At 43.3% G+C, this 25953-nt stretch overlaps 1 protein-coding gene across 1 annotated transcript in view; it reads left to right on the top strand.

Moving 5' to 3' along the window:
- Positions 1–25953, top strand: part of ABCA13 (ATP binding cassette subfamily A member 13) — a 594731-nt gene that overhangs the window by 278550 nt on the left and 290228 nt on the right. The window contains 3 exon segments of the mRNA XM_007524553.2: positions 10765–10961; positions 20432–20589; positions 24617–24847. Coding sequence (XP_007524615.1) covers positions 10765–10961; positions 20432–20589; positions 24617–24847 — 586 coding nt within the window.

The raw sequence follows: 25953 nt of genomic DNA, 5'->3' as shown, positions 1-25953 counted from the left end.
TAGGTAGAGAGAAACAAGTTCTTCTCACAATGGATAGGACACACAGTCACTTCAGATTGGCTGCAGGCAGCCTGAGCAAAGACAGCCAGTTGTAAGAACTATCCAAAACAAAACAAAACAACCCCCCCCCCCCCCCAGGTAGTCTTTCCCAGGCATGGATGTGGCTCTGATTGGTCTGTTATTTTGTCACTCAAATGGAGCTCCAGCCACTTAAAAAAAAGAGAAAGAAAACAAAAAAAAAAAAAAAAAGGAAAATGCTTGGGATGACACCCCTGGTGAGCCATTAATCTTGATAAAGAAAATAGATCAGCCTGCTAAGAGTGGCTGTCCAGCCCCTGGGGGCTGGTTCTGGGGTAGTGGGGAGGTGTGAGCTCAGAAATAATCAAAGTATTTCCCTTTCTTTGTCCCCTGGCCTCTTTTTGCCAACCCAAGTGTGAGTTATAGGACTCCTCCTTGGTGTCACCCTGATGACACCTTGTTCACCCTCCTACTGATGGCCCATATCCTACCCTATCCAGAGAATCCCAGGTCACAAGCTTCTGACTGTTGGAGCTCATGCCAGCGGCTGCTTCCAAGTCGCCATCTTAGCTCTGCCTCTATTTTTAATTTTTTAATTATCTCTATTTATTATTGAATAGGGATAGTCAGAAATTAAGAGGGAAGGGGAAGAAAGAGAGGGAGAGAGACAGAGAGACACCTGAAGCCCTGCTTCACCACTCATGTAGTTTCTCACAAGTGGGGAGTGGGGGCTCAAACCTGGGTCCTTGTACACTGTAACTCGTTCTCAACCAAGTGTGCCACCACTCAGTCCCAAGAGGAAGCTTTATAAATGGTGAAGCAGTGCAGAAGGTTCCCCTCTCTCTCTCTTTCTTTCTCCCTCCCATCTTTATTTCTGGCAGTCTCTATCCAATAAATAAATAAAGATTTAAAAAAAAAACAATCTTAATTGCCATGTCCATGGAGCTGGGCTCAAGTCCTATGTCCCCACCTACAGGGGGTGGGAGGACCAATTTCTCTAATTGTGAAGCTGTTCTGCAGATAAGTCTCTCTCCCTCTCTATCTCTACCTTTCATCTCAATTTCTATCTCTATCATAAGCAAATAAATATATGAAAAAATTTGAAAACAGGCTTTTAAAAAGAAGGATTTCTTTTTAACACTTGCTAAAGTGCCCTGGGCCCAGCTGTGGTGATGGAACATACACTATTTCCTAGGGAATATTAGCAATGGGGTTTGGCTTCTAGGCTGGGAAGCTGAGGCTCAGGGCTGAGATGTCCTACCTGTTGCAAGATACAACCAGGCATGTTGAATGCAAGATGATGACCCCTTGAGTGTATGCAGGATGAAGACTTACACGGAGATTCTCTGACATATTTCTACTTCTATTGCCTCAACTGTGTCCCTAGAAAGCCATTAGGAAATTCTAAGGGTCTAAGAAGACATGGCTGTGATTTATTGCTTTCTCTCCCAGGGCTTATGTTAGGTCATAACCCAAGTGCAATCTGAAATCAACCCTCTATCCAGAGAGCCAGGAAAGACCATAGAGAAAAAACACAATTGGTATGTGACAATTTTAATAACTCAGGGGATTTGCTAAGAGGCTTTGTCATAGTTGTTTGTGAAATGAGAGTTTTCTGAGCCTACCAAACCTGTTAAGTCCATATGGAGGCTTTAACTGGGTTTAATCCTGGGCACCATCCAAGTGGGTCTAGTAGCATATGCCCTCTCAGGGGTGGGTCCTTGGGCAACTTCTGGGAACAACAAAATCACATGAAGCACACATTCTCAGCAAACAGTGGTAATGGTGATGGGTCTCTAGATGCTAGGGCCCACCTCCCAGGTAGCAGGCCTTGCTATTGGCTGCCTTCTCTAATAGTGTGGTGGAATCAGAGGGCTGTGGCTTCAAAGTGCACTGCCTTGAGGGTGAGAAATGAGATGATTAATCAGTAGAGCACACATGTTACATGCATGAGGATCTGAGTTTGAGCCCCTAGCCCATGACTTACACACAGGTAGAGAACCTTTGCCAGATGCCAGGGCCCTGAGATATGACATGTCTCAAGTTTGAGAGAAAATAACTTCATCACCAGATAATCCTGAAGAGTCTGGAGGGACAACACCTAGACACCTTGAGATGGGAGAATGTCAGGTGTTCCAATTATCAAAACTCTGGCAGAATATTTATTGATAAAATCACATCACATCAAGAGGAACAGGAAGATCAAAGATGCTTTTAGGTAAAGACAATTCAGGAGCAATTGTCAAAGCGCAAATTACTTTCAAGGTGTGGGAGACATTAAGAATGTTGATTACAACAGTCTGTCTGAATGTCATTAGTCAGGTGCCTCAAGGAATGTTCAGGTTACTCTATGCCCAGACTCCAAGCCCTTCAGGAAGGAGCCAAAGGTAGAGTTTCAGATAAATGCATTTTGCATTTTCTGTAGGCCTCTGGCTAGTAATTAACTTTATTGATACTCTTCATTCTCCTGCCTTGAAGGGGAGAGAGAGTGCCTGAAGTTTTTTACTATGCAGACTTCCTAGTATGTTAGACAAAGGAATGCACCTGTTAACAATCACCCAGACATGGTTTGTCAACATGGAGGTTTTAGGGAATCAATAGACTTGCAGACAACAAATGTCAAGAACTCTGGGATCAGAAAACTTCAACACTAGCTACCACATGGGAGCATCATGCATAGAGGAAGTTTCATGAGTGATGGAACAGTCCTGTGGTGCCTTTGTCTCCCTATCTCTCTGTCTCTCTATCTCTCTTTGTGTCTCACCCTATGTCTAGAAAAAAGGGAAAGGTAAAACAATCCTCTAGGTGTGGGGGAATTGTGCAGGTACAAAGTCCCTGTGAAATCTTGGCAGAAATAGATTAATTAATGCATTGTTTAAAAGTTGGAAAAGATGCACTCTCAGAGTTGTAGCAAGCAGTGGAGTCTATAGGGTGGTGAGCAGGCTAGCACATCACAATGGATGGAAGCCTTTGTTGTGAGGAACTCTGACTGATTCTAGAGCACTTCTGCTCCAGATCCAATTCCTAAAAGGAGCTGGCTTGAATAAGCTCATATTTAAGCAACAAATCCTCTACTTGGAGAAGCAAAAACTGGTTCATTTAAAAATATTTAGGGTGGATCTAAGTACAATGTAAGCAAAAGTCAAAAATAAATGGTAAGAATCATAATGAAAACTAACATAAGCCTCAGCAGAGGCTTCCCTATGTTCCCCATTTTACACAATAGAACAATTTATAAATGGGCCCTAATAAACAGAAAGAAATGTATTTATGCGATATGATTCCAGGGCTCACCTAGGAGCTGTATAATAAGGACTCCTAGGAAGACCATTTCAGATAGTGCCACAGAGGTCCCTTTGCTGAAGACATATATGAGTTAGGAGTTAGGACCAGAGAACAGGATCAGAGGTAAAATACCTGCTGAGTGTTACATGCTCATCTCCTATCTGTGGGTAGTGTTGGAAAATAGAACCCTGCACCTCCAGAAATGAATCCCACATCAGATTGTTTTCCTTGACCACACTGGAAGGGCTTGTTCTGTGAATGATTTTAAATTGTGGTAGGTTTTTTCCCCCTCTTTTTAGGGGCAAGTTGTATGACAAATGTCTGTGGGGCAGATCTAGTCTCCCTGGGTAGACACTTAAACTAAGGGCCACTAAGGTTCAAATTCAAGCAGAATCTGTAAACCAAATGTCAGGGACGTATGCCCATGGCTGACAATCATGGTGGGCACCGTACCAATTTATTTTAAGGGTTCTTTTTTTCATTTTTATATCTTTTGAATCTCACATTGCCTGCAGTTTAAGTGAATACTGAAGGTTCCTCCCGCCCTGCCCCTGTAGGCTGGCCCATTACTCACTAATGTCTTCAAAGGTGGCACATAATAATAAAGATGTTAATGAAAGTAGAGATTCAAGGGCAGCGTGGTTACTAACCTGTTGACTGAACAGGTTACAATGCATAGGCACCTGAGTTTAAGCCCCTAGTCCCCATTTGCAGGGGGGAAGCTTTGCAAGAGGTGAAGTAGTGCTGCAGGTGTCTCTCTTTCTCTCCCTTTCACTGCTGCCCCCATTTAATTTTCCTGTTTTTCCCTGACAAATAAATAAATTAAATTAAAAGAAAGTAGAAATACAGAAACACAAGGGAATTCTCACTCTGTATTATGTAATTATTTTTATTGCCTTGAATCAAAGTGGTTATTCATGAGACATAGTCACACATTGCTAAAGAACAAACTGGCTATGTATGTACAACCTAAATTATTTTTTACATGTCACTTTGAATTAAGAAAAATCACATGTATTTGGATCATGGGAAACTTGATTGTGATTGGACTTAAAGTCAAGTTCTAACAGTACTGCATGGACTTTGTCTTCTTTGCGTGTAGACAACCTTGGTAATTATCAGCTCACTGAGTATTTCTTAGTAGTGAAGTCAATTTGCACACAGGCAATCAAAATGAGATTATGGCCTAGGACAGCACATCTCAATTAGAGTGAAGGAAAACCAAAAACATCTGATGGAGAGCCAGCACATTCTTTATTCGGTTCCAGCAGTACTGCAACATATTTTCCTTAACATGCAGCTTAATTAAAATTTAAGCTCAAAGAAGATAAAATCCCTGGTAGAATGTTTTGAGTGAATATTTGGCAAGAGTCAAATCATTACAATTTTGTCCTTACTTTTGCCTGGAGAAGATAAGAGAAGTCAAGAGAGGAGCTTTGTTTAAGTCAACGAGATATTGTTATGGAGTTAATATTAGCACTTGAAATTCTTGTGCACAGCCTGAGACTCCAGGTGGCATCTGTCTGATGAATGTGATTACCAAGAGCATGAATACAGAAGGACAAGGAGAGAGAATAAGCGATCAAACCTTGGGCTTCCCAGCATGAAAAGGCTAGTGAGATGAGGAAGAAGCATGACAGGAGTATTGTTGGAGGAAAGAGGAAAGCAAGTTCATTTAGGAAGAGTTCTGAGGTCAAGTGTATGACAGGCTAAGAAATGAACTTGAACTTACTGTGTGGCGGTCATTGGTGAACTTGATGAGAACGATTTTCAGAGCATAATGGAGAAGAAGGTGCAAAGGAATCAGTTGAAGAAAGAATAAAGAGAAGCATTGGAAACAGAGAGTCTTCCTAGGGGTCTTCCTGTAAATGGGGCTGGGTTACAGTTCGAAAAGTAAGGCCATGCGAAGTATGTTTCACAGAGAGAGCAAGCTGTTGAGGTAAACTTAGGAGCAGGGTGGACTTCTGGGACATTGTCCTATACAGGGTGGGTCAAAGGACAATCAATAGAATAGAGGCAGATTTATTTTTTCAAAAGTATTTTATTTATTTTGTTTTAATGAAATAGAGATACAGAAAGACAGAGACCAGAGCACTGCTCAGCTCTGGCTTATGGTTGTGCTTGTGATTGAACCTCTGACCTCAGAGACTCAGGCATGAGTCTTTTGCATCACCATAGTTCTGTCTCTCCAGTCCTTATTATTATTATTACTATTACTATTACTTTTTTAATTTTAAATTTTTATTGACACCAGGGTTATCACTGAGGCTTGGTGCAAGCACTATGAATTCAACACTCCTGGCAACCTTTTTTTTCCTTTTTGTTTTTTCTTTCTATTTTTCTATTTAATAGCACAGAGAGAAACTGAGATGAGATCAGGATATAAAAAGGGAGAGAAAGTGGTCCGGAAGGTGGCATAGTGGATAAAGCATTGGATTCTCAACCATGAGGTCCTGAGTTTGATCCCCGGCAGCACATGTACCAGAGTGATGTCTGGTTCTTTCTCTCTTTCTATCTTTATCATGAATAAATAAATAAATTTTTAAAAAAATTAAAAAAGAGAAAGGGAGAGAAAGACAGATATCTGCAGCACTGCTTCTTTGCTCATAAAGCTTTCCCTCTGTAGGTGGGGAGCTGGGGTGCAGGGGCTTGAACCTGGGTCCTTGTGCATGTGTACTTAACCAGGTGCATCATGGTCTGGCCCTGTCCTTGATTTTTTTTTTTTTTTTATGTGATTCGCAAATAAACCCAGGGCCTCACACTTACATGGTACTGCTGAAGGCGGAATTGAAGACCAAATTTTATTCTATATATATTTTTTAAAAAGACAGAGGGAGGAAGGTTGTATGTAGTAGAGAAAAGGAGATAATTCAAATGAGAACTAGAGAGATGGTGAGAGAGAGACAAGGTAACATCAGAGCACCTGTCTGCCACTCATGCGATTGATTTGGTACTGTTCATGGTACTCTTAAGGGTGCTAGGAATTAAACACAGGGCTTCTTACTTGGTAAAGCAGGTATTTTATTCTCTGAATCATTTCCTGGCCTCTGAATGAATGCTTCAGAGCACAGATGAATTGTTCAGTTTCCTTGGGGACCAAGCAGAGTGTGTGGACTTTAAACTTTGAGAAAAGTGAGGATGGAAGGAGGGACCACCTGGTGTGACTAAGGGGAAATAGGGCATTAAATTTCATGGCATTTAATGATTTCTACAATCAGCGAATCCAAGTTGGGGGGAAAATTCAGTGATCAGAGGGATGTGGTTGGACTTGAGGTTATGGTTATTGGAAATGACAAAGTCTAGAGTGCAGTTTGGCCTTGAGTGGGAGCTTGAGTTGTGGTCAAGAGCAACAGTGAAAGGAGAAATTTTGAGTTTAACTTTAAAATTTAATTCAGTGGCTGGGTAGTGGCATACCTGGTTGAGTGCACACATTACCATGCACAAGGACCTCAGTTCAAGCCCCCATCTGCAGGGAGCAAGTTTCCCAAGTGATGAAATAGTACTGGAGGTGTCTGCCTATCTGTCTCTCCCTTCCCTCTCAATTTTTTCCTTATCTAATAAACAATAAAAAATAGAATAAAACAAACAGTAATTAAACAGTGCATGCTTGAGAACATCTGATACCGTACTGACCTGCTTTTTATTACTTGTTTTCTCACATGAACAGAATGGAGGTTTTATCTGATGTCTGGCTGCTGTGATAGGTTGTATTAGTGCATTGTCCTCTCTGATGCACTGGAGTCACTTAGATGAAGAGGTGCTGTTTGGAGGAAGCATCTAACTGGAATTGAAAAGCCAAGACAGTTGTATGCTGAACCTTGACCTTGGGATTTGACATTTCCTCCCAACTAAGAGATTGTCAAAAGTGGTGGCACTTCTCTAGCAAGGTCACAGATGAGCCAAGTTATCTGGCAGAGAATATGTTTGGAAAGTGGGGAGACTGAAATAGATGTTGTGAAGTTACCTGGATTCTTTTCTGGATCAAGATAAGGAGTCTAGATGCAGACAGGAAAATTTTACTTAGTGTTCCAGAACACAAGGTTTTGGAATTATGCTGACATATACACAGAATTATCTTTTCTTTACTGAGGGGGGATTAATGGTTTAATTTGTACATGTATAACATTTCTCAGTTTTTCATTTATCAGTTTAATTCCCTCTAGATCTTCCTCTGCCTTCATGCTAGAAATCACTTATTATTTCTATTCGTGTGAGCTTGCTCAGTATAATTATATTTGGAATCAGTATAATTATATTTGGACAAGGAGTGGAACGTAAGAGTCAGTCCACTGAGGATCATCACATAGAATTCTCAAACGGTTGAGGGCCCAGTAGTTGTTGAAGCTCAGCTGTGTGGGACCCTTTAAATCTCATCTTGCCAGTTGGGTTCCTTCTCTCTGGTTTCTTGCTGGTAATTAGGAAATGCTTTCTTTTCTTTTGTATATGGACCGGTGCCTTGTCTAAACATGACTTCATCACTTTGGAGCAACTTTTTCATTCAGGCAGAGAGACAGAGAGGAGAAACACTGCAGCTTGAGAGCTTCCTGCATGGCATAGTGCCTACCATGTGGTGCCTGGACTTGAACCTGAGCTGCACACATGGCAATGCAAGTGCTCTCCCCTGGTGAGCTCTCTCTCTGATATATATATAGCCTCCAGGGTTATTGCTGGGGCTTGGTGCAGGCACTATGATTCATTACTCCCGGTGACCATCCCCCCCCCCTCATTTTTTAGCCAATAAGACAGAGATAAATTGAGGGAGGAGGGGGAGCTAGACAGAGAGGAAGGAGGGGGAGATACGGAGAAAAGATAAACTGCAGATCTGCTTCACCACTTGTGAAGCATCCCTGCTGCAGGTGGGGAGAGGGAATTGAACCTGGATCCTTGCACGGGTCCTTTCACATAGAACTATGTGAGCTTAACCAGGTGTGCCACAGCCTAGCATCTTGGTCTGAGTATCTAGAACTTTAGGAAGCTTGAAGCATTCCTCTAGCTCAGAAGAGAGGGACTCTGATTTATGTGCTCAGAGAAAGCTTCCAGAAAAAAATTGACTTAAACTGAATCTTTAGTGCTGAATACAATTGCTCATTTGCTCTTATGGTGATGAGAGGGCAAAGCAGTCATGCAGAAGTAGGTCTGTGGAGAGTGAAAAGTTTACTTGTGAGAGAAGACAAGAGGCCAATAGGAGGAAGCAAAGCTACATCTCAGGAGACTTTCTTTGCACTGGGTGCCTGAAATCTGGAAACTTTGGGACTGAAAGAGGGATTATTTCCAGATTAATGGAGTCTGGTCATTTGTGCTTTGCTGTGGAATCATTATTATTTTATTATCCTTTACTGGGGGGGGGTTAATGTTTGTAGTACAGTGTTAACACACACATACCTTTTATTCATCTCACCATGATGGGTGTCTGCAAAAACAGTCTCACCACCAAGCTAGGCCTTTTCCCACCATCATGTACCTGGACCCTAATCCTCCCTTACCCTCCTCCCTCCCCTCCATACCCAACTTCATACCAACTTCAAGGTCGGTCAGGGTGGTGGTGTAATGCAAATGTAGTGCATGTGTGTCAATGTCAGAAGACTTCTCTAGATTCATCCTTCTTCTGAGATTACAATCTGGGCCTCTCCTTTGCTTCTTTTGCCCACACTATCCCATTACTGTCCTTCCTGTGTCCAGAGAGAAAGCAGGTTCCAAGGCAGTAGGCAGAGGTGAGCTGAAGAGAAAAGCTCCAGAGCGAGACAACTCTGTTTTACAAAATCAGCACTTGGCTGACCCAGGTTTCCAGGCATGGCACTTTGTTGGCTGAGCCTCATAAACCACAGAGGGACAGTGCTGCTAGTTTTTTGCTTGCTTTTTTATTTGTGCTTTTATATATTTTTTTCCTGCTACCACCACCAGGGTTATTGCTGGGGCTTGGTACCAGCATTCTGAAGGCCATTCCTTCTTCCCCCTTCTCCTTCTCCTTCTCCTTCTCCTTCTCCTTCTCCTTCTCCTTCTCCTTCTCCTTCTCCTTCTCCTTCTCCTTCTCCTTCTCCTTCTCCTCCTTCTCCTTCTTTTCTTTCTATTGTTTTTTTTTTTTTTTCAATTGGATAGGACAGAAAGAAGTTGAGAGAGGAAGGGGATATAGAGAGGGACAGAGAAGGAGAGACACATGCAGACCTACTTCACTTGTGAAGCATCCCCCCTGCAGGTGGGGGAACACGGGCTCCAACCCTGGGACTTGTGCATGGTAATGTGTGTGTTTAACTGAGTGCACCACCATGCAGTTCCCTGTGTTTAAAACTGATGCATATGGACTAGGAAGAGTTCACTTGGCCGATGTGCTGCTTTGCAGTGTGTAAAACTCAGGTTGCGCTCAGTCTCCACTACAGTAAAGGAAGCTTCAGTGCTGTGGTCTCTTTCACTTTCTCTTTGCTTCAATCTAAAAAAAAAAAAGAAAAACAAACAAATGAAAATGCTTTGCACATGTGGCATCTTGGTCAAGTCAATGTGTCTATAACCTATCTATAAAGATCTTAATCACCATAAGTCAGTACTTCTGCAGGAAAATTCTTTCCCATTTTTAAAATTTAAAAAAAATTAAAAAAAAATTTAGGGAGTCGTGTGGTAGTACAGCTGGTTAAGCACAGGCGGTACAAAGCGCAAGAACTGGCATTAAAGATCCCAGTTCAAGCCCCTGGCTCACCACCTGCGGGGGAGTCGCTTCACAAGTGGTGAAGCAGGTCTGCAGGTGTCTATCTTTCTCTTCCCCTCTCTACTTCCCCTCCTCTCTCCATTTCTCTCTGTCCTATCCAACAACAATGACATCAATCATAACTACAACAATAAAACAACAAGGCCAACAAAAAGGAATAAATAATAAGTAAATATTTTTTTTTAATTAATTTTTTAATTTTTTTTGCCTCCGGTGTTATTTCTGGGGCTTGGTGGACAAATCCACTGCTCCTGGAGGCTACTTCCCCCCCTTTTGTTGCCCTTGTTGTTTTAGCATTGTTGTGGTTATTATTATTGTTACTGATGTTGTTGTTGTTGGATAGGACAGAGAGAAATAGAGAGAAGAGGGGAAGACAGAGAGAGGGAGAGAAAGATAGACACCTGCAAACTTGCTTCACCGCTTGTGAAGCGACCCCCCTGTAGGTGGGGAGCCGGGGGCTCAAACCGGGATCCTTACATTGGTCTTTGTGCTTTGCTGCCACGTGTGTTTTACCTGCTGCACTACTGCCCGATTGATTAATAGTGGGCTACTAGATTTTAAGCTTATGGTGTATAATTCCACAACACACCCACCACTAAAGTTCTGTATCCCCACCTTCCCACCTCTCAAAGATAACCACTAGAGTTCTCACAAGCCTCCCCCTGAGTTCATGCTTATCGGTTCTGTAGATTCTTGTGGAGGGAAATTTGAAGGGTAGCTTGGTATTGTTCCAGGGAAAAATGAGGGCTTGGTTCCCATTTCAGGACTCTGTGGGATGTGGGGCTGACGCCACACCAGCACAAGCAGACCTGTGCCCTCTCTGGGGGCATGAAGAGGAAGCTGTCCATAGGCATTGCTTTCATCGGCAGGGCGAGGACCGTAGTTCTGGATGAGCCCACCAGTGGGGTGGACCCTTGCTCCCGCCGTAGCATCTGGGACATTCTCCTCAAGTACCGAGAAGGTAGGTCCTGGGACCCTTCTGTTCTCATCCCACATGGGAGCTGCTGTAGCATGTTCAGAACCCGGTTACATTCTAGACACCACATGAGGAGACAGTATATATTGTATTGTCGGAAAAGTCATGACACTTTTGTTTAAATTTGTTTTTATTTGATTTGAATTATTAAGACTCTTGGGATTTTTTTTGAAATGGATTCAGATATGTATAATTTAATTGGAAATTTTCTCTGAGAATTCTTGAAGGAGATATTTGAGGTAAGAGCACAGAAGGAAGTACAGTAGGGTGCCTGGTGGTGATGTACTTGATTAAGCACACATGTTACAATGTGAAAAGACCCAGCTTCCAGGTTCCAGATGCCATCAGGATGCCGGCCAGGCTTCCCTGGACTGAAGACCCCACCAATGCGTCCTGGAGCTCCACTTCCCCAGAGACTCACCCTACTAGGGAAAGAGAGAGACAGGCTGGGAGTAAGGATCGACCAGTCAACACCCATTTTCAGTGGGGAAGCAATTACAAAAGCCAGACCTCCCACCTTCTGCAACTACAAGGACCCTGGGTCCATGCTCCCAGAGGGATAGAGAATGGGAAAGCTATTGGGGACGGGATGGGATATGGAGATTGGGTGGCGGGAATTGTGTGGATTTGTACCTCCCCCCATCCTATGATTTCGTTAATGTCTCCTTTCTTAAAAAAAAAAAAAAGAAAAGAAAAAGAAAAAAGAAAAAAAAATCAAGCTTCAAGCTTTCAGTTTCTACCTGCAGGGGGAAAGCTCCTCAAGTGGAGAAGCAGCTATGCAGGTGCCTTTCTGTTTCTCTTTCTCTCCATTCCCTCTTACCTCTAAATTTTTCTTCATTTCTTTCAAATAAACAAATGACAATAAGGTAGAAAAGAAGTAAAAATGTAGCTTGCTATTCAAGAATTTGACTTTTCTATTTTATTTGAATGTTATTTTGTTATTGCCATCCGGGTTATTGCTAGGGCTTGGTGCCAACACCATAAATACACTGCTCCCAGTGGCCATTTTAAAATTTTTATTTCTATTATACTTGATAAGACAGAGAGAAATTGAGAGGAGAAGGGAGATAGAGAGAAAAGGAGAGAGAGAGAGAGTGAGAGAGAGAGAAAGAGAGATTTTCAGACCTACTTCATCACTCACTCATGAAGCTGCACCCCACCCACCTGTGTCCTTTTACATGATAATATGTGTGTTTAGCCATGTATGCTACTGCCTGGCCCCATGAAACGTATTTCAATACAAAAATGGGATATGGTTTTTTGACAACCCAATCGAAAGAAATTTCTTTTCATGAACACAGAGAGTAGCATGTATTTTGATTATGCTAGGAACTGAAGACTTTTAAACATATTTTTATTTTATTGGATAGAGACAGAAAAATCAAGAGGAGAAGGGGAAATAGAGGGGTAGAGAGACACCTGCAGTCCTCCTTCACCACTTGTGAAGCTTCCCTCCCTGCAGGTGGGAAGCAGGGGCTTGAATCTGGGTTCTTGAGGATGGTAACTTGTGCACTCAACAGGCACATGGGTGCACACTTTCCCTTCTCCCCAGGAATAACATACTTTGTGTTTGATTTCTCACACTCATACTAGCAACTACATTTTGCTACATTTTGCCATGTGATCATGGTGTCAATTGATATCATATTCATCCACATTGAACTCTGTTCTGGAACCTTTAATTATTAGAAGAGGCGTCTTAGCTATAATCTGGATCAAGAAGATGCCCCTTCCCTGCATATGAGGAAATAGAAGCACTGGGTGTCCCAGTTCATTCATAGCCACTGTGGGAATTCACAGAGCCAGGGCTATAACTAGCCTCTGCATTTAAAGAATCTCTACTTTTCACCTTCACTGTCATATATTTATCATTTCAAGCATCTGATGGGCAGTTACTAATTTCTCATTCTCCCCTTTTTTATGTGCTGAGGATAGATGTTTATTCACATGTAATTTCATGCCAGTTTCTAATTTCTAGTACTTGTAGCGCTTCTTACAGCTCATAAACATTGATGCAACTGTTTCCCACAGAATGAATTCAATTTGGAAAGAAGCACTGGAAGGGGAAATACTGGGTTCTGCTTATCCAAGGTAGAACTGTTAGGGCTGATAGGGAATCTTGTAAAGCATTGTTTTTCTTTTTTTTTTTTTTTTTCTTTTGCTGTTTGAGAACAAAGCCTTCTGACTGGACCTCTAGCTGGCACCTATCTGGGGGAGAAAAGGAGTTACTATGTGACAAGTGCTAGGAGAAAGAACTAGGAAGAAACCTGTTTTTTCTTTAGAAGGCAGAGGGCAGGACCCAGAGGACTCAGAACAGTACATTTTCCTGTGGGAGGTAGAAAGGATGTTCTGCCTGTCACATCAAGATTTGTTATAAGACTGGAGTCAGAAGAGAGGCATGATGTGAGAGAAATCAATCCAATCCTTTTTCATTTCAGATAGACAGTGAGGTAGTGGAAATAGAAGACAGATGGAGGCAGGGAAACTGCACAGATGTGACTTTCTGGACAGTTCCCTTGAGTGAGTAATGTCCCAGGAAAGGGTGAGGCCACATTCAAGTTCATCAGAGTAGAGCCCTGAGCTGACCTTTGCAACTGGTTGAAAGCCAAGGCAGAGACACAGGGCCTGTGGCCTTGGGGCCCAAGGTGAGCCCCACAGCTCTCCTTGCCCTTCCCGGACTTTCCTGGGGTCCCTGCCACAGCTATAAAAGTGGGAGCAGGCCAAAACAGGGTGTTCATTACCCAGAGCCCAGAGCTCTGTGATTACACTGCACCCAGAGGTGATACTTCTTGCTCTACTCTCTGTTATGAGGTCACACCATGCTCCTTCCCTTCTTCCTTAAGCATTCTAGGGACAGAAAAGAAAATAAATAATAAGACTGAGAAACTATGAGCCTTGTGCAAGATACCCTGAACCTTTAACCCTTATTTAAGAGGCTAATGACATTCTGAGATTAAAACTCACTTACACAGGATGAAATAACTTTTATGCCACCTCAAATGGGATCTGATAAAAATACAAATGAGATACAAGCAAATCCAAATAGATTCTACTGTCTTGGCACAGGTGAGTTCTAGTCTGCATTAAATAGTGCAAGCCAGCTACTCTTATCTAATGTTGAAATTCAGATGAGATCTCAGAGGAGAGGATCAGCTAACAGACCCTGTAAGCCTTGAGTATAGTGATAACAATAGATAGAAAAAAAAAAAAACAGGAAGCAATTCTCAGAAACAGACAACCTCCTTCAAATTTTGTTGCACTTTGTTAAATATTTCCCCAATGTCCTCCATCATTTAGCCAGGGTTTTTGTCTTGGGAGAACTGTTTCGACATCTTTTCTGCGCTGATTGAAGTACAAAATCAATAGGATGCAAGTGGATTAATGGGCAGTATTAGAAGGAGAGAGTGTTTCCAAGTATCAAGATGTACAATGGTTTCTGGAAACAGCCACAAACCTCCACATGACTAGCTTTGAGGAACAGATCCAAGACTCTGCAAAACAAATGTTCCTTGCTGAGTAGGAAGAGAATCTTGTCAGAAGACCTGTGTACTGGGGGCTCGTCTCTCTGGGGTCTTATCTCCGTGTGTGTCTTGCTTAGTAATGTGTAGCACTGAGTTTATATGCTGAGCCCTGGCACTAAGACTGTCTGCCTCTTGGAAGGATGGCAGGTTAGCCCATGCTACCCATTTCCTGTTCACAAAGGCATCCCCTACACAGCTTCTATGGCCCTAGAGAGATGACCAGGGTCCTCTGGGACTCAGTTTCACCACTTACAGGTGAAATAGTGTACTGTGTCATAGGATATTTTCAGAACAATTTTTTTTGGAAATCATTTTGTGGGGTAGGGTTAATAGCATACAGTACAGTTGTTGACACATGGGTATAATTTCTCATCTCACTATGATAAGTGTCTACTGAACACTGTCAACCCCAACCTATGTCCTCCTCCACCATCATGCACCAGAACTCCAACACTCTCTTCAGCTACTTTCCTTTCTCTCCTTCCCCAGAGTACTTAGTTTTGGTGCAAAGCTGTGGTATCTACACAACAGAGTACTATATAGCCGTTAAGAATGATGAAGCCAAACAAACTGTTGACTAATCATGAACCTAAAGGTTTTAATATTGCAGATGAAGATTTGAGGGCCTCCATTTTGTAGATAGCTAGCTCTGGCCTGTTTTAGTTATCTTCCAAAAGGCTCATGGCTATACGAGTTTTTTTTTTTTTCTTTTCTTTTTCGGAGCCTGACGTCTTCTGTACAGGTGAACCCAAGAAAAAGAGAGACAGACTGGGAGTATGGATTGACTTGTCAATGCCCATGTTCAACGGGGAAGCAATTACATAAGCCAGGCCTTCCACCTTCTGCACACCTGAATCCATACTCCCAGAGGGATAAAGAATAGGAAAGCTATCAGGGGATGGGATGGGATATGGAGTTCTGGTGGTGGGAACTGTATGGAGTTATACCGCTATTATCCTATGATTTTTGTCAGTGTTTACTTTTTATGAATAAAAATTTAAAAAATGATGCAATAGAAAGGAAAAACAGAGTTGAAACTTGGATCATGCACGGTCTATTGCATCAGAACAAAATTTTTGTATGAAGTAATATATGGCTCAGTGTCTGGTGCCTGGATGTTCAGCCAGTGATGGGCAATTATTGTTCTCATTGTCTTTATTACTACACATACTCTAAGCTCAGAAAATTTTGATTTCAATTGATTTTTCTTTTTAGCTGGCCTCATAATGGGTAAATATTTTATCTCACCCTTGCATATCACTGATAAAAGTGTCCCAACTACTCTGAACCCCAGGTGTGTGCATGTGCATGTGTGTGATATATATATATATATATATATATATATATATCAAAGAACTTCTTTACAAAGAGGTTGTACACATGTTTTTGAAAGAAGTGGTCACTGTAGGGCAGGAGAGGTCGGCTCACTGGCAGGGCAGGAGCTTTGCTCTGCAGTGGGATTTGGTTCAAACCCTGGCGCCACACAAGAGTCACACCATAACAGTGGAGGAAGCTCTAGTGCTGAGGTGTCTCTCCTTTTATGTTTGGATATTTATCTGAATGGAAAAAGAAACTAACTTTGAAGTATTGAAGCCCTCTTTTTCTTTCAAAAGAAAATCCTAACAACTGTGGACCACTACCTATTGCTCCTGGTTCTACTTTTTATGGTTTATTTATAGATGCATTTTTAAATAGTCATTTGTTTTGGGGGAAATGGTCATTTGTTTTGGGGGGAGTCTACCCAGTACAGTGTATATTTCACCAAGTCTGAGGACCCAGGTTCAAACCCCTGGCCACTACATAGGAGAACTAAGCAAAGGGGAAGCTTCAAAGCAGTAGAGTGATGCTCTGTTGTCTCTCTGCTCCACCCTTTTCCCTCTCTCTCTCTCTTTCCATCTCTCTCTCTCTCTCTCTCTTTCTCCTTCCTTCCCCCTCTCTCTTTCTATCTGGAAAAAAGAAGAGTCCGCTAGGAACAGTGGAATTATGTAGACATGAAGTCCATGCAAAACCTTAGTAGCAAAAAAAAAAAACAAACTTATTTGTGAGATAATGAATGGACAGATGGATGGATGATGGATGGATGGATAGATGGATGGATGGATGGATGGATGGATGGATGGATGGACAGATAGATTCCTGAGCACTTCTCTGGCATATGAAGTGCCCTGTGTTCAAACCTGGATTCCCATGCAGGAAAGCCCTACACTCTGTCCACCAAGACATCTCCCAGTTACTCAGGTTGTTTTAATTGTAATGAATCCAAGGGCCCTTGTCTTTTTATCATCCTTCTCTGTTAAAATCTCTCTCAGTTGAGCAGAGTAAAAAAATGATCAACCTCTTTGAAGATTTTGTCTTTGAGATAAGAATCAATCAAGGCTGATTCAAGAACATAATGAAAGGTTGAATCTTAACCTCTGCTTAACCAATGCTCATTTCATAACAGTGAGTGTGGAAGCTGAAAGGAAAAAAGATTCTTTTCTTTACATACCTGAACTTTAAGAAAATACACCCACGAGGTGCCAGTCTCCCGGCAAACCCAAGCCCTTTCCTCCCCAAGAAAAGGAACTAAAAACACCTCAAGATGGTAGGATTCAGAGAGAGCACAAGGAGCTTAGCAATTCCTGTAAAATGTGATCACACCCCATGGTCCAAGGGCACCTTTTGTCGCTGAGGGTTAATTTCTTCCCACAAATCACCTCATGCCCATCTCAAAACCCATGTTTTCTGATTCACAACTGCTACAGGATATTCCAGGAAGTGAGAGGCTTGTCTCCTAACAGAGATGAGGAATGGATGCCTGATTCCAGATAATTGCAGGTGTGCTGGCCCTCATTCCTGTCTTAACACAGTGCTTGTTTGACTTTGGTATGCTAGAGCCACTTCACATAATACTGCTGTCCCTTAAGCACTTGTGAGGTTCTTGTTGGAAGAGGAACAAGATTTTGAGTGCTGGGGATGGGGGAGGAGAGAGGGGGGAATAGGAGGAGAGAGAGAGAGAGAGAGAGAGAGAGAGAGAAGAAGAAGAAGGAGGAGGAGGAGGAGGAGGAGGGGAGGAGGAGGAGGAGGAAGAGGAGGAAGGGAGAGAGAGAGAGAGAGACATTCAGTTTGATAGAAAAAGGGTGCCTGGGAATAGCTATGTTTGAAAATTACCACCAAGGTTATTGCTGAAGCTTGGTGCCTGCACTATGAATCAACTGCTCCTGGTAGCAATTATTTATTTTTTTATTTTTTGATAGAGTTAGATAGAAATTGAGAAGGAAGAGGTTAATAGAGAGGGAGAGAGAAAGAGAGACTTCACTACTTGTGCAGGTGGAGACCAGGGACTTGAACCCAGGTCTTTGAACATGGTAATGTGTGTTACAGCATGTGCCACTGCCTGGCCCTGAGACTTAGGACCTGCCAGAGCATCTTACTTTCCTTCAAAGCTTCTCATCTGCCAAGTAACAGGCAGAATTCCTTCTTCAGGACTCATTTCCAACCCCCCCCCCCCAGTTTAAAGACTCAGTGGGATGGTGAGATAGCTCACCTGGGAAGGTGTATTCTTTGCCACACAAGCAACCCAGGTTCGAGTCCCTGGTTCCGTCAACATGGGGGAAGCGTCTGTACTGTGATATTTCTCCTTATCCACCCTCACTTTGTCTCTGTCACTTTCTATATATGTCGTCCTGGAGTAGTGAAGGCCCAACGATGACAAAAACAGACAATCAAACAGACTAAAAACAAATAAATAAGGGGCCAGGCAGTGGCATACCTAGTTGAGCAAAGAGGTTACACTGTGTGAGGACCCAGGTTCAATCCCCAGTCTCCACATGCAGTGGGGAAGCTTCTTGAGCAGTGAAACAGGCCTGCATGTGTTTATCTGTCTCTTTTCCTCTATATCTCCCCTTTTCCACTCAGTTTCTCTCTGGCTCAATGCAATAAATAATAAAAGAAATATATATATATATATTTAAATCAGGTCTGGGCAGTGGCACACCTGGTTAAGCACACACATTATTCTGTATGAGGAGCATAGTTTGAGCCCCTGCTCTATCTTCAGAGGAGACTGTTCATGAATGGTGAAGCAAGTACTGCAGGTGTCTCCCTGTCTCTCTCCGTGTTTGTCTCCCTCTGTGTTGTTGTGGCGGTCTGGTGTCGGGCTGCACCACGGAGAAGAGAGTGGTCATCCAGAGCAAAGGGGTACACAAATCTTTATTATAGGATGGGGGGGGTTTGGTTCAGACCACGTGGAGCCAGCCGGCAATGGCCGTCCCCACTACCTGACCATGGGGGGAGAGCAGGGGGCGAGATCTGAGAGAGGGGGAGCTGAGAGCCCAGAGAGAGAGAGGGGAGGGTGAGGGGGCTTTTTATTGGGTGACGTGTGGGGCCAGGATTGGTTGAAGGGGACACTGCTAGGATTTTGCGGGGCGTAGTAAAACCTGGGGGCGGAGACTGCGTCAGAATAACTCCTCAGCAACATCTCCTCCTATCCCTTTATATCTAAATGGACACAGTAAAGAAAAATGGAATGGAGCAGGCTTAAATGTTTTAGAGGAATGCCGTCCTCAGGTGGGAAGATGTAGGACTTTCTGTGGAGCAGGGAAGGCTTAAATGGCTGCGAACCTTATGAGATTTATGCGTCCTCCTGTGCTCAACCCCTCTTTAGAGAGAGAGACTTACCTGGAGAGACTCATCTCATAGGTTTAAGCACAGCCTGCTCAACCATCTCTTCACAATATCTCTACATCTTTTCTATCTTTCTATCTAGTAATTGCATAAGATGTACAAAGTCTGTAAGAGACTATCATAGAGCAGAAACCTTTTGGGCATAAGCCTAAATGATATAACAAAACAGGAAGGGACAAGTAGGGGAGTAGTAAAAGCCAGTGTGGTGTGAAGGGAAGGATTGGTGTGTAAAGGAACATTCCCTGCTTGCAGTGGGGGAAGGGCAAGGGTACATAAAGAGGGGGATGCGGGAGAGCATGACCCACTAAACAGAGGGGCTATTTGGCATTGTATAGTCCTCAAGGCAACAGTCTGTAAAGTCTATGAATTACTCAGGATCAGTCTATGAAAAACCAGCAGCGTGAAGGGAAATAAGCTGCTTCAAAATTGTGTAAAATGTATATAGGGTATGTCAGAAAGTCTGATACTGGGCGCCATTTGTTAAAATTCGGCGGCTCCAGCTGGCTGGGCTAGCTTCACGGGCGGGTAACAGAGATGACCAGAGACATATGGCTGGGCAGGGAAGCTGTATTTCTTTATTCAGGAACAACAATTCATAAACTAAACCAAACTAATCACCAAACAGAACTCTGCTGCCTCTTTCCCCCCGCGGCGGCGCCAAGCACTCTGGAACTCTGGAACTCTGGAACTCTCTCGGGGTTCCTTGGGGCAGGGCCAAGCGGGCCTGCGAAACTAGCAGGACTGATCCAATTTTCTTGGCAGGGGGAGAGCTAGAACAACCCAATGAAAGCATACAACACCTCTGCCCTCTTAATTTCTTTTTTAAAATTTTATTTATTAATGAGAAAGGTATGAGAAGAGAGAGAAAGAACAAGACATCACTCTGGTACATGTGCTGCCAGGGATTCAACTCGGGATCTCATGCCTGAGAGTCCAATGCTTTATCTACTGTGCCCCTTCCTAGACCACTCCCCTCTCAATTTCTATCTATCTTATCACATAAAAAGTAAATTAAAAGAAAAATGACTATGGGAGCGGTGGATTCATTGTGCAGACACTTAGCCCAATGGTAACCCTGGTGGCAATAATAATTATACATACACACACACACCACCACCACCACCACCACCACCACCACCACCACCACCAGATGAATAAAGGAAAGAATGAACTTCAAACATTTCTCCTGATGTCCTATGGCAAGGACAGGAGCAGCATGACCCTCTGGGCCTCTGCCACCCCAGCTCTGATGCCCTTTTCTCCTCACAGGGAGGACAGTCATCTTCAGCACCCACCACCTGGATGAGGCAGAGGCACTGAGTGATCGTGTGGCAGTGCTGCAACGGGGCCGGCTCCGGTGCTGTGGACCCCCACTTGGCCTGAGGGAGGCACACGGCTGGGGCCTGAGCCTGACACTCAGTAGGCAGGTAAGCCTTCAGGGTCGAAGGGGTATCACCCAACGGTCTTCCCTCTCCTCTGTAGGCCTGCAGAGCAATGGCCCTGATGCAGCAACTTTGGAGATAATAGATTCCAGTCAAGAAATATTTACTAGGAAGCTTTCATGGGTTTTACACCATTATAACTCTCAGGAGTGAGGGTATTAAAAAGAAGAAACATGTGGCAGGGTGATGGTGCACCCAGCTGAGTATATATGTTATAGTGTGCAAGGACCCAGGTTCAAGCCCTCAGTCCCCACCTACGGGGGGAAGCTTCACAAGTGGTGAAGCAGGTCTACAGGTGTCTCTCATCTCTAGCTCTTGATTTCTCTCTGTCTCTATCCAATAAATAATATATTAAAAAAAGAAGAAACAAAAAGCTTTCTTCACAAGTTACTTAGGTCCTCAGGACATTTGGAAAAAGAATGTACCTGGTTTGGTGGTGGTGAAACGCACACATTGTCATGCACAAGGACCTGGGTTCAAGTCCCCAGTTGACACCTGCAGGACGGAAGCTTCATGAGTGGTGAAGCAGGTCTGCAGGTGTCTCTCTGTCTCTCCTTCTCTCTCTGCCCCACCCATTTCAATTCCTCTCTGTCCTGTCAAATAAAATAGGAAGAAGAAAGAAAAAAAAAGAAGGAATAATGGCTGCCAGGAGCAGTAGATTCATAGTGTCAGCACAAGGAAAGAAAGAAAAAAAATGAAATTTACTGGGAATCTCTCATGGATCTGACACCACTATACGTCTTGGGGAGGTGGTGTTAAAAAGAAGGGACACATGGGTGGGGGGAGGGTTCAGGTCCTGAAACATGATGGCAGAGGAAGATCTAATGAGGGTTGTATTGTTATGTGGAAATGTTATGCATGTACAAACTATTGTATTTAACTGTTGACTGTAAACCATTAATCCCCTAATAAAGAAAATTTTTTTTAAAAATAAGGGACATAAGCTTTCTTCAGAAGGTACTTGGGTTCTCAAGATATTTAGAGAAAAGATATGCCTGGTTAGGTGACAGTGTACTTGGGTGAATGTACATTTTATCATGCACAAGAACTCAGGTTCAAACCCCAACCATTCTACTGGCGGGGGTTGCTTCATGAGTGGTGAAGCAGGTCTTTGGGTGTCTATCTGTCTCTCTCCCTCTCTATCTCCCCCTTCCCTATCAATTTCTCTCTATCCTATTGAGTGAAATAGAAAGAAAAAAAGGGGGGAATGGCTGCCAGAAGTGGTGGATTTGTAGTGCTGCCACTGAGCCTGGTGGTAGTTAGAAAGAGAAAGGGAAGGATGGTGGGAGGGAGAGAGAGTGAGAGAGATAAGAGAGAGATAAGAGAGAGTCTGACACACACCACTATGCCTCTTGGAGGGTAGTAATATAAAGAATGGACACAGGGTTTCTTCACAAGGTACTTGAGTCCTTAGAACATTTGGAGAAAGATGCGCATGATGATAGTGTACCAGACTGAGCACACATGTTACTATGCTCAAGGACCCAGATTCAAGCTCCTGCTCTCCACCTTCAGGAGAAGCTTCAGAAGCATTGAAGCAGTGCTGCAGATATCTTTTTTCTCTTTCTCTCTATTTTCCCCTCCCCTCTCAATTTCTCTCTGAATTTATCTAATAAGTAAGTAAGTAAATAAATAAATAAAATTTGTTTTAAAATAGAGGGATGTACCCAAGAAAGAAAATGCACAGTGTGGGAGGAGCAGTGTTTCAGGCTAGCAAGGTAGGGCTGATTGTGGAGTCCCAAGCTCAGAAAAGGGGAGACAGAGCTGCAGGGAGAGTTTGTTGGGGGCTTGGTCAAGGGGTGGGCTAGGAAGGGCGTCTGAAGTCTAAGTGGAGGCCTCTGTGAGCAGTGGCTAAGCAAAAATATATCCCACATGTTGAGCTGGTGCTTATCAGTTGTCAGAGGACTCAAATGAGGGTCAGAACACGCAGGAGTGAGGATTCTAGCTCTGAGTTTCTGACTGGGCACTCACATGACCCAGATTCTCAAGACATGTTTTATCTGATTCTTCATTTAGGAGCCTAAACTTTTTACCACAATCCAGAAGTGGTTCAGAGAATGAGAAGTGTGAGTGTGTGTGTATGTGTGTGTGTGTGTGTGTGTGTGTGTGTGTGTGTGAGAGAGAGAGAGAGAGGTGGGGAGAGAGAGGTGGGGAGAGAGATAGGAAGAATAGACAGGCATAAAGGGAGAGAGTCCTTTGGGGGACCTGGGGTTTGAACCTAGATCCTTGTGCATGGCAATATACTTGCTCTACTAGCTGCACCATAAGCCAGCCATTCTTTTCTTCTAGTCACCTGGGCTTCACTGCTTCATACATACTTTTTTCAGAGAGAGAGAGCTGGGGGTGGGGGGAGATAGAGAGAGAAACACATGGACACAATTTGTTATCTCCTTGTGATAAGTGTTTGCAAAAGAGTCTCACCTTCAATTTAGGTCCTTCTCCACCATCACACATTGGGACCCTAATGCCCTATGCCTGATGCTCTTTTCCCAGAGTCCTATGCTTTCCTCAGTGCCATGGAACAAGGGTAGTGCACACAGCAAAGCAGGCACCCTCCTGGAACTGCCAACCTAGAAATCACATTTCTTGATTATTGAAGATTTTTCTTATCCCAAATTTCCTGATATTTCTTGTTAGAAATCCAACTGATGGGCCAGGTGGTGGCACACTTGGTTGAATGCACATGTTCATGTTACAATCTTCAAGGACTTAGGTTTGAGTCCCTGGTCTCCACCTGAAGGGGAGAAGCTTCAAGGTGAAGCAAGGCTGCAGGTGTCTCTCTTTGTCTTGCCCTCTCTATCCCCCCTTCCCTCTCAATTTATGGCTGTCTCTATCCAATCAATACATATAATTTTAAAAAAATCCTACTGATTTTTACCTTTACCTCCATGTCTGTTGTTTGTTACCAGGTACATTCTTTGTCTAAAAATAGGACGAAACCTGCCCAGTAAGAAAAGCTGCAGGTTGTCCTTTGTTACAATTCCCACTCCAGGGCAGAGGTCTGGAATGTGTCCAGTTCACTTTTCACTAGCCCACAGGCCTAGGATCATAGAACATGTAATTATCCGTAAACTCTGAAGCCTGGCATCCTCTCTGAGAGTCTGGAGATTATGCATAGGGTGACTAGAGAGTAACCTCAGTATTTCTGAGGCATCAAAGACATGTACGTGACATAATGACATTACAACAATGGCTACTATAATGAAGTTCTAAATATTACTACCCACATTTTGATATCCTGGAAGTATGTCTGATCTTGTGATATTGATGTATAACTGTGCTGTGACGTTTGCTCCTGATATATGCTTCACTTAAAAAGTGGGAGTCAGGTGGTAGCACAGTGGGTTAAACGCAGGTGATGCAAAGCTCAAGGACTAGCATAAGGATCCTGGTTCATGCCCCCAGCTCCCCACCAGCATAAGGATCCCGGTTTGAGCTTCAGGCTCCCCACCTGCAGGGGTGTCACTTCCCAAGTGGTGAAGCACATCTTCAGGTGTCTTTCTCTCCCCCTCCCTGTCTTCCCCTCCTCTCTCCATTTCTCTCTGTCCTATCCAACAACAACAACAACAATAATAACTGCAACAATAAAATAACAAGGGCAACAAAAGAAAATAAATATTTTTAGAAAGACATGAAAAAAATCTTTGACATTCTTCATTCCTTTTTGATGTGATGCATGACTTTACCAATAAATACTCTGCCAGAGTTCTGGTTGGGGCCACTCACTGGGGGGACACCTCCCACCTTGGTGTATCTTGTAGACATCATTCCAGATCTCTTCAGATCAGTTTGGTGACTGAAACTATTCTCTCTTCTCTCCCAACACTAAGTCATATCTCAGGGTCCTGACATATGGCTAAGGTTCTCCACCCCAGTAGTCACTATACTTGATGTGTTGCTTTGAGTTAGAATTTCCAAATAATTCATTCATGGATGTATGTGAAATAAGTAAGTATAAGTTTTACATGGTTTGACTTACAGCCTTCACTCTTCTTGCTCTCTTTCTGACCAGCCTTCCTGTCTGGAGTCCCAGGGACTGAAAGACCTAGCTCAGGCCACGACCTTGATCCAGACTTACATCCCCCAAGCCTTTCTCAAAGGCAGCAGCATTCGAGAGCTGACCTATGCCATCCCCAAGGATGCAGACAGGGCCAGCTTCAAGGGGCTCTTCCAGGCCTTGGACCAGAACCTCCAGCATCTGCACCTGACGGGCTATGGGCTTGCAGACACCACACTGGAAGAGGTACCAAACAACATTACCTGTGCTTTCCTGTCTGTGAATCACCCTTCTGAGCTCAGGGAAGAGGACTGGTTGAAGTAGCAGGAAAGGGGGCCAAATGGAGAGCACTGCACATTTGAGTTTATCCCAATGTTTTGGTTGTGACACATTAGGTGCAAGGTACCCAAGACTACAGTTAAGTACACCTGACAGGTGAATGTTGTTGGCTTTCAAGAAAGGTTTTGAGATTGTTTTTGTTTTTTGGACTGCTGGGGCCTCACATGTGCTGCTCTTAGACTGGCCTTTTTCATGCAGGTAGAGAGAGAAATAGGAAATAGAGACAGAGAGACCACAACACTGGAGTTCTCCCAAGTGCTGTAAGACTGCCATGTGGTGCTGGAATTGAGACCTGGGCCTTGCCCTTAACCAGTGGAGCTGCCTCTACAGTCCTGAGAACATTCATGTCTTGACTTAGTTTACTTTTATATTTTTTCAAATTTATTTATTGGGGAATTAATGTTTTATATTCGACAGTAAATATAATAGCTTGTACTTGCATAACATTTCCCAATTTTCCATATAACAATACAACCCCCACTAGGTCCTCTGTCATCCTTTTTGGACCTGTATTCTCCTCCCCACCCACCCCAGAGTCTTTTACTTTGGTGTAAACTTTTTTTTCTTTAATCAAGGGGGTTAATGGCGTACAGTATATATAGTTGTTGGTACATGTATAACAATTCTCAGTTTTCTGCAAAACATTCTAACCCCCAGCCTAGGTCCTCCTTCACCATCAACACATAGGGATCTGAACTCCTCACCTTGCTCTGCCAGAAGGCTACATCAATAATAATAAAAAAAAACTTTTATTGTGGCATCAGTGGCTTAGTAAATAGTAAAAGTAAATACCAAAGTAAATAGTAAGTACAGTTGCTGGTACATGTGTAAAATTTCTCAGTCTTCTGTAAAGTACTTTCACACCCAGCCTAGGTCCTCCTCCACTATTGTGCACCAGGACTTGAAAGCCTCCCTCTTCTCACTCCACACCCTCCAGACTTAGTATGCTTTTTTAAAAATATTGTGTTTGGGGGAGTCAGGTGGTAGCGCAGCAGGTTAAGCACAAGTGGCAC

This window comes from Erinaceus europaeus, chromosome 14 (genome assembly GCF_950295315.1).
Source record: "Erinaceus europaeus chromosome 14, mEriEur2.1, whole genome shotgun sequence".
Taxonomy (NCBI): Eukaryota; Metazoa; Chordata; class Mammalia; order Eulipotyphla; family Erinaceidae; genus Erinaceus; species Erinaceus europaeus.
This window is presented reverse-complemented; position numbering and strand designations above follow the sequence as displayed.